Genomic DNA, 11,010 nt, shown 5'->3' with positions numbered 1-11,010 from the left:
CGCAGCCGACGCCGAACCATCGGAAATCGAACAGGAGGGAGGACCGGGAGGAGAGGGGAGCCCCCTCGGATGGGGGGTGGGGAGATCGGGCGGAGGAGCCCTGAGTGGCGATGTCGGGTGAGAGTGTACGTCATGCTCGTGTCTAGTGTCTGGTGTTTACTAGCTCCGAGTAGAGGGGGCGTTCCGCCGCTAGGGGACACCCAAAGCGCAGAACTAACCCTCGGAGACCCGTGTTTACTTTAAGGCCCTTGCCCTGCGAATGCGCGCCCCCCCCCTAGCTAGGGGTCAGGGCTCTCTAGCCCGTAGCCCGATACCGATCATCCGGCCCGCTGGATGCGCTTCTCAGCTCACCGGCCCTGGATGTGAGGTTACCGACTGCACTCCAAGTGCTCCAAGTGCTCCAAGTACTCGCATACCACACACACCAGTCACCACTCTCAAAGTCCCCCCGCGGCCGCGCGGTGCGAAATAAATAAATAAAACGGTCAAACTCTGAGACGAGATGGGATTTAGGGACATGTGCCAGTTTCGGGCCGGGGCAAACCCTTTTCGCTTTTGCCCCCGGCCCCTACCGTAATTGTGAGCAGCGGCCCAGCCAGTCGTATCGAAGTCTAAGAGATGAGTACTCTATTATAAAACGTAAGAGTACAGGCCCCCAGCCCCCAAGTGAACGTGTGGCCTAGGGCATCAGAAGGGACCAAGCGAGTCTGAGCCATGGAGCGCATGTCATCCCCCCCGATGGTCGCGTTCAAATGCCCGGAACACCCGTGACGAAAAACGAACACACACCAAGCGCTAAGCGTGAGGACACGATTTCGAATTCGTAGGAGCATCTGAGCAAAATTGAGCCCGCTCAGGTGTGAACAAAAGATATAAGGGTCGACCAGGTTTCGAACTGGGGACCTCCCGCCAGCGGGAAGGCTTCCAGCAAGATACGCTTGGATTGAAAGGAGGTCTCAGCTCGGGAAACCTATGTAGCATACCGGAAGAATTAGACACCACAGATACGCACACACCGACGCCCGAAGTGCCAAGAAGGACGTCATCAGTACGAAACCTCAGAAGGCCATGGGCGCCGAGAGAGCATTCCCCCGAGAGGACAAAAGAAAAGGCTTCGCACCCCCTCCTTGCGCAGTGACCCTCGCTAAGTGTCGCCGTTATCGGGGCACGCTATCCTGCGCAGGCAGGGCAAGCGGGGGAGGGGGGCACTCCCCCTGGTCTGATACTGGGGTGTGACTGTCTCCAGTCTCGGAGGGGGGCAAAAAGATAAGAATATCTAATTTTTTCAAATGCCTGGAACGGCCGTCTCAGTGGCGGGTGTGTCCGGCCGGCGCGATCATCGAGCTCTGACGCTCGGGGAAGACTGATGAGGTGCTGGTTTCTTTGCTCAGGGCTAACCTACGCCCATGCTGGGTTTGGGAAGAATCCCCCGGGCACATCTTCAAATGCCGCCAAAATCACCCCGTTTTTGCGAGAATGACCCGATGTACGAGGCGGCGGCGACTTCCCCGGCGCCTCAGAGAGCAGAGAGAGCGCGCGGCAGGCCAGCGCAGCGCGCAGCGTGGGAGCAATCGCATGGCGTGCGTGCGCTGAGGCCCCTATAGGGGCGCTCTGGACCTATACGGCACGGGAGGCCTTCCGTGTTTCTTTTTGGTGCCGGCAGGCTGAAAGAGAATTCGGGCCTCCACCTATACAGCGGGGCGGCCCACCGCGCAATCGGAGCACACGATCGATGGGGCCTCCCTTTTCTTTGTTTCACCTGCAGGCGCGCCACCCCTTCAAACGGACACAACGTAGTTGGGAGGCCGGTCTAACCCCGCCGTCCCTGGCGACGAGCCTGGGCAGTGGAGTGCAGACTACGTCGTATCCGAATATACGAACCCAATTCCCAATAATTGGGATCGAGTAAAGACACACGTGGAGTGTTGAATGGGTAATGACACACAAGAGTGGGAGATCAATCCCCGGGCAGCGACGGACAATGTGTTCGAGAGAGAAGAAGAAGTGGCGGGAGCACCCTCGGCCTCGCAGCAACCTTCGAGCGATTTTCAGAGGGAGAGAGACTGCCGGTGTGTAGCCGGACACAAGGTCAAGGTTGGCTCCACAGCGCACAGGTGTGTGAGTACGTGTACTGTTTGTTCATGTTCAGAGCGTGAGCGCGTGTGCCGCGTCGCTCGCCAGCGGGACAGCGGCCGCCCCGACATTGCTCATTGGCGACAAGCGTGTGCGACACCCAATCGTATATCCTCACACACGCCCCCTTCGTGTGATGCGCTCTCGATCGGCACGGCGGGCGCCGGGGGGGCGCGTACACGCCGGACTCTCATAGGTCATAGCTCATACTCATATTAATAGCGGTCTCTAGCCCAGCTTTCTTTAATACTAGCGCAGACGAGAGCAGGGCAGAGCCGGGGACTGGGGAGCCGGAGCAGACGGCATCGGCCGCCGAGGGAACGTTGGGAAGAGGCACGAGGAGGGCGGCGACCTCGACCGACTATGGAGGACCCGTCGCCAGACGACGCAGGGCAGAAGACGGTGAGGCGGAGCAGACGCGCAGGGCGAGACGAGGGAGGGAGCAGGACTTTGCGGAGATCAGCAGGAGGATGTACGAAGAGATTAGGAGCAGCAGGGACCCGAGGGACCATGTCCATGCCGCATCGCGCATGTGGAAGAGACGGCTAGTGCGCTAGTCCCCCATCGGGAGGACGACCCCGGCTAGTCGCCGACCACACCCACAAAGAACCCTGCTCAAAGATCGCAAGGGCGGGGACCTGTTCCTTTTTACCCATCTCACAGTAGAGAGGTGTCCGTTTTTATTTATTTATTTTCTTCCGATTTAGTTTTTAGAGTACCAACTCCATTTTTGTATTTTAGGATGTGTAGGAAGAGAAATCGTGTTCACCCGCTGGGTTCACCCATGCTTTTGTGAGCGCAACGCGGGGCGGCGACCGCCCGCGAGCGACCTAACCCTGTACGTCAGTACGCTAAGTGCCCCCTGTGCGCCCTCGTCCATCGCAGCAAGCTCGGACGGGGCAGGCACAAACCTGCACAAGCAGACCCTCCGGCTCCGCTCCTCTCTCTCACACTCTCCGCGGCGGCAAAGGCGGGCACAGACTGGACTGTGCGCACCACACCCAAAGTAGAAGGTTGCGCCCCCCCCCTTCGCCGCGCCGACTCCCTCCGACGGGTCCTCGTAAGCGCTCGCGCTCTCTTCAGAGCCGAGCAACCTCCGCCTCACGATCGCTCCTCCTCGGGGGACAGCGAGCGTCTCGCCCGCACTTCCTCCGGATAGGCTTCGCCTGCGGGGACGCGGCGTGGGGGCGTGTCATAAGGGCTCCATTAGGCGGGCGCGACTCAATAGGGCGCGCGGCGCCGAAAGGCAGCGACAGCTTCTCGAGCACCGTCGGCCTGCGTGGCGATCGCCGTTGGACGTGTCACGGCTGAGCAAGAGCCAAGCAAGGAAAGGCGGGAGAGGGGGGCTGGAGCAGTGTGTGGAAGAAGAAGGGGGGGGGGGGCCTAGAGACTCAGCGCGGGACTGAGTCTTGACGTGGTGTGTTCGACTAGACGCGACGCGCCGGCCGGGCGAGAAAGACTGCGTCGCCGTCGAGTCCTCGCGCAGCAAGTCCGGACTCTCCTGCGCGAGGTCCGGCGACGCCTGGTCATGGCGAGGCGGGTTGAAGCAGAGCGCTGCTTGGCGGTGGGGCAAGGTGTGGCGAAGCTGCGGCGGCACCGCCGAGCCCTCGGAAGGTTCGAGCGAGACGACGACGACCTGAGAGGCGGTGATGCGGTGCTGAGCAATCCTGTCACGCGCTCTCGACCCTCCAGAGGCGACGGCCACCGAGACGTTGTCCGACGACTGGTGGTGGATGGCGCGCTCCACCAGCCTGCGCGCAGCCATGCCCTCTGCGTCGCCCGTCGCAGCGTTCTCTTGCAGGGCGGCGCGGGTGTACTCGGCAACGTGCTCGGACGAGAGCACCTGGGGAGGCGAGGAGGAAATGTCTAGGAAGTGTCTAGGTAGTGTCTCCGACGGTCGGCGGGCGGTGACTTCGCCGCCTCCAGAGGCTGCGGTGTGAGGGCCCGGCTGCTTCTCGACTGTCTGTGCTTGTGCGTCTTGGGTCCGGGGGTGTGTTCTTGTGTGAGGGGCCCGTCCTAGGCAGTCCTCACTCCGGGCGGCATCTCACCTCGCCGAAGAGCCCGTCCGAGGAGGAGGAAATGTCTAGGAACTGTCTAGGAAGTGTCTAGGTAGCATCTCACCTCGCCGAAGAGCCCGTCCGAGGCGACCACGACGGCGAGGTCGTCCGGACCGCGCGCAAAGACGGACACGTCCGGCAGCGCCGTCACGACCTGCTTGGGTCGTGGCGGCGTGGCCGTGCCGATCGCGTGTGGTGAGCTGTGGAGAGGTCTGGCAGCGGCGTCACCTGCGCATTGGCCGCCTCCTGCGTCCAGTCTCTGCCTGCAGCCACTTTGAGCCGCAAGTTGCCAAACGCGCGTGTCATCGGCAAATCGTGCTCTCCCACCCGCACGCTGCCGGGCACGTTCGAGGCGCCCGCCTGCTCGCCGGCAACAGAGGTGCTGAGCAAGAGGTGCTGAGCAAGGCAGCACGCGAGGGGCGAGGAGGGCGGGAGGGGGGGAGGCGCACGCACCCGCTCGACGCGGTCAGCCTCCTCGGCGCAGATCGACCTCTCGGCCACATGGTCGTGCGTGAGGGCCTGCAGCGGGAGCGGACTGGGAGTAGTGAAGAGAGGGGCGGGAGAGAGTGCGAGAGTGCGCGACAGCGAGAGAGCGCGCGCGAGAGAGAGAGCGAGAGAGCGAGAGAGCGAGAGAGAGAGAGCGAGAGAGCGAGAGAGGACGGGAGGTGGAGGAGGTGGAGGAGGTGGAGGAGGTGCCTCGAACGAGCGGGTCGCCCCTTCCTTCTTGACAAGGATGGCGCGGCAGTCGCCCGCGTGCGCAACCTGAGGCAGGCCCATTCCTCCCGGGTCACACCACCTCGCGTGGCCAGCGTGCAAGTGGGGGCGTCGGGCTGCGCCCGACCGTCAAGTGGTTCGGCGTGACGACGAGCGCGACGGCTGCGGCGCCGGCGTGCGACTCCTGCGCCGTGGGGCCGTCGAGCTGAGAGCCGCGGTGCAGAGATGCGGTGCAGAGATGCGGGCGCCACTGCTTGGCGTTTGCTCTCTGCAGGTGGGCCGTGGAGGGGAGCGAGAGAGCGGAAGGGGGGGTTAGGGGGGTGTGCCGAGGCTCCGACAAGCGGCGCGCCTTTGCCCTCCGCCCGGGCGAGGCGGCCCAGGAGAGGAACGAGGCGTCGGTGCGCAGGAAGGCGTCCTGCAGCGCAGGCACCTGCCGGGGAGGGGGGGGGGGGGGGGCGTGAGAGCAGGCGGCGTCTGGAGGTGGAGAGGATGCAGGAGAGGGTGGTGAAGCGGGCAGAGGTCGGGGAGGGGCTGTGGTGGCACTGTGGAAGCACTGTGGAAGGGTCTGGTGTGGGGGAGGAGTCGGAGGAGTGGCGTTGCGGCGGCGCGGCATGTACGTCCGCGTCGGGTGTGGAGGGCAGCTTGTTTCAGAAGCAGCGTTGGGACTGGGGTGTGTGCGGTCCGGGAGGGAGAGCGGGTGGTGGTGGGCACCAAGTCGGGGAAGTGGTGCGATCCGACCAGGTTGGCGTGGAGCCGCTCTGCGCAGTGCTCCTGCAGGGCGGGCGGCGAGGCGCTGGGTGTGGCTGGGAGCGAGGGGCGCACAGAAGGGGAGGGGGAGGGGAGCGCACACCGCGGCTGCAGAGCCGCCGTGTCCGTCGAGGACGGCGAAGAAGCCGTGCGAAGGCGCGAAGCCGCCATTGGCGCGCTCGAGCTTGCACACCGTCCTGTCCTCCATCGAGCTGCGCGGGCGGGGCGGGCCGCGGCCGGTGAGAGAGGGGTGAGGCGCGCAGCATGCGTGCAGGTTGCGGGCAGGGGAGGGCAGGGGAGGGCATGGGAGGGCAGGGGACAGCTTTTCTGGAGGGGAAGGGGTGTGGGGCGGGAGCGCGCACTTTCTCGGGCCCTGCGTCTGGTGCATGCCGTACCGCAGGCGCAGCTCGCTCACGAGCGGGCAGCAGATGGGGTGGCCCGAGATGGGCGTGCCAAAGCCGACGCTGGCGAGCCGTCTCGGCGGCATGACGCTGGCCATGTCCTCGGGCGGCGTCTGCTCGGCGCGCGTGGGCGAGTGACACGGCGTGAACTCCATCCGCTTCAGCGGGGGCTCGTCGGGCTCGTGCAGCGGGCACGAGTCGAGCTCCGCCTCGCTGCGCAGCCGCTTTGCGTGCGTGTCGAGCGGCGTGCTTCCCATGGACGACGTGCGGATGGCGACGGGCCTGTCCTCGGGCGAGACGTCCATAACCGCGGGCCAGGGCAGCCGCTGATTGTAAGACGCAGCGACGTCCATCTGGCAGCCGCGCGGCAAGCTCACTTGACCCTAGAGCTTCCACAGCAGCCCACCCGACTTTTGGTTGAGCGTTGCGTGCGACAGGAAGAAACACGCTGGGCAACAAGATATTGGTAAAACTCTCGTTCGGCGACGGCCCTGCCCGTGACAGATGGCGTCCCGACCGCCCGGCCGGCCGCCGCCGCGCCTCCGGGGCGACGACGAGGGGCCCTCGCCGCCACGGCGCCGCCAGCGGCCATCGGCCGACCCCCCGGCTGCCCGAGTGCCATGGCTGCGGCTCTTCTCTCCGCCGGCGTAAAGCTCGGGCCTTGAGAGATGGTGATCCGGCCAGCCGCTTGCGCCTCCGGAATTTTCTTTTTCTTTTTCTTTGCTCCCCTTCTTTTTGTTCCTCCCGCCGAACACACAAGCGGTCCAATCGCCCCACATGGCGGCGCCCGGCCGCGTGATTGCGCTCCTGGATCACTGGCGGCCGGAGCGCTACCCTACGACGCGCCTCTACGAGCGTCACTTCCTGGGCCTCGTCCACATCGTCACGGGAGACCTCTTCCCGGCCTGCCTCAACGTGACTGACGAGCACGGCGGCATCGCTTGCCGGCTCCACTACCGCGACTCGTACCCGGGCGAGGGCCACCTCTACTCGGTCGGCAAGGTTATGCTCTCCCTCGCCGCGTCAGGGAGCCCAAAGAAGAAGAGGTCCAAGGGGCCGGGCTGGCTGCGGACGCTGGCGCGCCGCGCGAGCGGAAAGCTCGAGACGGCGTCCGGCGTGCTGCTGATGCACATGGACTTTTTTGTCGACCCGGCCCGCCTCCGCCGCCGGCGGGCAGACTTTGTGTGGCGGCTCGGGCCGGGCCTCCCCGGCGAGGCGTGGCAGAAGAGCGCGCCTCCACGCGCCGTCCCAGCCCGGCCAGGCGTGGCGACGTTTGCGGGCCATTCCAGGGTTCCGCCGAGGCTGCTGGTGTCGGACCTGGCCGCGCTGCGGGCGGGGCGAGACGAGCTCTTTTGGCGGGAGCGCTGCTTCCGCGAGGATGGCCGGAGCGGCGCCGGCGAGCGAGCGGCGGCGCCGTGGTTCGGCTTTGACTCGTGGCGAAGGGGGATGCGGGCCTCCCACCAGCTGCACAACGCGACGGCGTTGCTCGGCCGCTACCGCCAGAGCGCGCCGTCGCTTGACGGAGCGTGGGCGGCGGTGGGCGCGGGGACGGTGTGCGCCGGGTGGAGCGACCTGTACTACGTCCCCATGCGCCTGGCCGCCGCGTTTGGCGACCTGATGCACCTCTACTTTTGGCAGCGCGTCTTCCACGAGGTTGCCGTGCCGTCGATCCTGCACATCCTCTCGGGCGGCTCGCGCGAGGAGGAGGTGCTCGACGGGTGCTTCGGCTGCTGCTGCTGCGACCTCGAGCCGGCAATCGACCCGGCGCTCGTGCTCGGGAAGCAGGAGTGCGCCCACCGCGTCGACCTGCGAGATGCGCGCGCTCGCAGCTTTATGCGAGCCGCGCTCCTCCGCGGCTAATGAATAAATAAAAAAAGCGGACACAACAAACGAGGGGTGGGAGCTAAGGACAGGGTCCCCACCTGTGCACGAGCCGAGAGGATCTTCGTTGTAAGGATCAGGGCCGGACCCACAGGCGGGGAGACGAGGAGAACCAAACACGGGTCACGGCTCACGGGAGCGGGGAGCGCATCGCGACAGCCGACACGGAGGGGGGGGGCTGGGCAGGGTTCACCCACACGACAGGGTCCCAGGAGTTCCCCTCTCGTATAGGACAGGTTGCACCCGGCGGCACCCGGCGGGGCAGGCGCGGGCCTCCTACTGGTTGCGCTCTCCTAGTTCTCCTGCTCCCGACAAGGGACAGCGACAGGCTCGCAGCACGGTGGACTCCCTATTCGTATTTTGCACTGGCGATCTCTCTCGACTAGCGACCTTCCTCCGGCTTCTCACTGGCAGTCTCTCACTAATCACGGGCACACTGACAGAGGCGGCCAAGGGCAAGGCTCACGCCGTTGGGTGGCAGGGCGCAGGGGCGGTGATAGGAGTCTCCCACTCTGTGGGCTTCGCTAGAGGTGCGGGGCCTGCGTATGAGAGATGTTGTTGCGCCTCGTCCTTTGAGGTCTTGAAGGGGAAGGGGCTGTGTGTCTGTGCATACATGCATGCATGCATGTGTGTGTGTGTGTGTGTGTGTGTGTGTGTGTGTGTGTGTGTGTGTGTGTGTGTGTGTGCGCGCGCGCTGTGCGAGCCGCCCCGAACGACCACATGGTGAGCGCGCCCGAGCACCGAAGCGCCGCGCGCCGGCGAGCACCGCCGCCCGCGCCTTGGCGTGGAGCGGTAGTAGATGATGGTTGATGCGGCGCCCAGGATGCTCTTTCCTGCGTCGCACCCACCGGTGGCCGAGCCGACCGCCGTTCGACCTGGCGCCGAGTGGCTCCCAGATCGAGCGCGGCAGGCTCAGTCGCACGCTCGAAGTGCTTTTTGCCCGGCCGCGCGCAGCGCTAATCGGGCGCCCTTTGCTCCTCCGCGAGCTCTAAGGGAGTGAGAACTGCTCGGCTCACCCTGATCATGCTGAACAAGCTCCTCTTGGAGCTCGATCGGTCACACCGCCATCGCCGTCGGGGAGAGGGGGGAGACGACACTGCTTCGGCAGCGTGCACCTCGATCCTGTACCGTGTTTGTTATGACCCCCCCCAATGAACATACCAGTGAGGGAGGGCGAGACGATCGAGGGGTCCCGTACCACGCGGAATCGACCCTATACTCGTAGGGATCCCTTATATAGATGTTAAGTGTGGGTTAAGAGGGAGATTCGCGCGAGCTGCGGGACCGCCGGGACGGCGGGCGGGTGATTGCGACTCGCCGCCGCTTCTTGGCGACTTTTGGCGACTTTTGGGACGCGCGATCGACCGGCGAGAACGATATGGCGGGCGAGGCCGTCACGGCCATGATCGTGGCTGACGACGGCGGCGACGACCCCCTGGCGGACCGCCGCGAGGACCGGGAGGCGGCGGCGGAGCGGGAGAGGAAGGCGAAGGTGGCGAAGCTCAAGGCGCAGACGGCGAACGCGATGGAGGTGGTGCGGACGCAGCAGGCCGCGAAGGAGCGGGGAGCCTTCGACGAGGCGGCTCTCACTGCGAACGAGGTCGCGGGAGCGCCGGTGAAGGGCACCTCCGCCATGGTCAAGAGCATCTTCGATTCCCGACGCGATGGCAAAGATTGGAAGATGGTGCAGCGGCGCGAGCAGCGGAAGACCCAGACCGGCGCGGGCACTGCCGTGCAGGTTCTGGCGGGCCTGGAGACGGTGGCGGCGTCGGCAATGGAGATGTACAAGAAGGACGGCGCCGACGCTCTCACGGTGACGGATGCGGATCCCTAGATGCCACGCGCGGCCCCGCCGGATTCGTTTTCCGCGTCTAGGTCAAGGGTCAAAGGCAGGGGCGGTGCCGGTGGGGGCCGGGATCCCTACCCCTGCCCCGGCCATGGCTCTGCTCGGCGCGCGTGGCCTGATTGCGGCTCACGCGATCGTAGCCGACGTGCTGCTCCTCTATGGTGGGCTGGACCGTCTCAGCCTGCCTCAGTGGCTTGAGGAGTGCCGCCCCTCCGCCGAGGCCGGCTGGCTCTTCCTCTCCTTCTGCTGCATCACGCTCGGCTACGAGGAGCTGCTCACCGTGTCGGCTGGCTGGCTTGGGCCGGCCGTTATCACCACCTCTCCGCCGGTCGACACTGCCTTCGCGCCGATGGACGCCGTCAGTGTCGCTTCCGCGTCCTCATTCGCCTCGCTCGCGACTATCAACTTCATCGCCTGCCTCCTCTCTACCTCGGCGGATCGCCGGCGGCTGTCGGCGCTCGGCATGGCTATCGCGGCGATGGCGTGCGTCGCGTACTGGTCCCTCGCGGACGGCGTCGGGGTCCTCTCGACGTATGGGAGGCCGTTCTCGCCACTGCGATACGTACTGTGGGCGCACACGACACCCGGCCTCGCCCTCATCTCGGGCAGCAGCCTCTCCACCACCAAGGCGGGGCGGCGACTGCACCGCAATATCGTTAGCATCATGATGGCCGGCTTTCTCGCCACGGCGGCGGTGCCGGAGCCCGTCGCGAGGCTCGGAGCCGCCGCGCTTTGGGCTTGGCGCATCGGCTGGCTGGGGACGAGCTTTGGGTACATGGTCATCTCTCTGCGGCGCGTGTGTGCAAACATCTTGAGCCAGGCGACGCACCCGCTCACGGGCCAACTCATCAGCACGCTGACGGCCCTCTCGTGGAGCTTCTTCCCCGCCCTCTGGCTCGCCTCCCAGACGGACCTGCTCTCGCAGCCGGCAGAGCTCACGCTCCTCGCGCTCGCGGACTTTTGCGCAAAGATGCTCTCCTCCGTCTCGCTGCTGCTGCACGCCGCCGAGAGCCACAGCCAGCTGGAGCGGCTGCAGCTCTCGCAGCGCCTCGAGCGGGAGCAGATCCGCGCCGACGCGCTGCGCACCTTCGCGCGCACGATGGGCCACGACCTGCGCACGCCGCTGCAGGCCCCCCCACCCCCCCCAGCTTGTTGAATCATGCGATTGATTGATACCAATCCCAAACCCTGTTGGATGAGTGTTTTGTGCCACAGAAAAAAGGTTTAATTA

At 65.6% G+C, this 11,010-nt stretch overlaps 2 protein-coding genes across 2 annotated transcripts; one reads left to right on the top strand and one right to left on the bottom strand.

Moving 5' to 3' along the window:
- Nucleotides 1-3,234: 3,234 nt before the first annotated feature.
- Nucleotides 3,235-6,454, bottom strand: EMIHUDRAFT_462475 (hypothetical protein; the record flags this gene model as incomplete). The annotated part of the gene is made up of 11 exons (XM_005787909.1): nt 6,014-6,454; nt 5,755-5,863; nt 5,616-5,675; nt 4,987-5,334; nt 4,644-4,709; nt 4,419-4,550; nt 4,255-4,344; nt 3,839-3,976; nt 3,731-3,769; nt 3,562-3,655; nt 3,235-3,299 (listed from the first exon to the last, which is right to left on the bottom strand). The coding sequence occupies exons 1-11, from the start codon at nt 6,403-6,405 to the stop codon at nt 3,235-3,237; spliced, it is 1,533 nt and encodes a 510-aa protein (XP_005787966.1). The 5' UTR covers nt 6,406-6,454.
- Nucleotides 6,455-6,556: 102 nt separating this feature from the next.
- Nucleotides 6,557-7,912, top strand: EMIHUDRAFT_201689 (hypothetical protein; the record flags this gene model as incomplete). The annotated part of the gene is made up of 3 exons (XM_005787908.1): nt 6,557-6,561; nt 6,638-6,723; nt 6,813-7,912. 3 exons carry the CDS (start codon nt 6,557-6,559, stop codon nt 7,910-7,912), a joined length of 1,191 nt encoding a protein of 396 aa, XP_005787965.1.
- Between the last annotated feature and the right edge of the window lie 3,098 nt (nt 7,913-11,010).

This window comes from Emiliania huxleyi (genome assembly GCF_000372725.1).
Source record: "Emiliania huxleyi CCMP1516 chromosome Unknown EMIHUscaffold_14, whole genome shotgun sequence".
Lineage (NCBI taxonomy): Eukaryota > Haptophyta > Isochrysidales > Noelaerhabdaceae > Emiliania > Emiliania huxleyi.
This window is presented reverse-complemented; position numbering and strand designations above follow the sequence as displayed.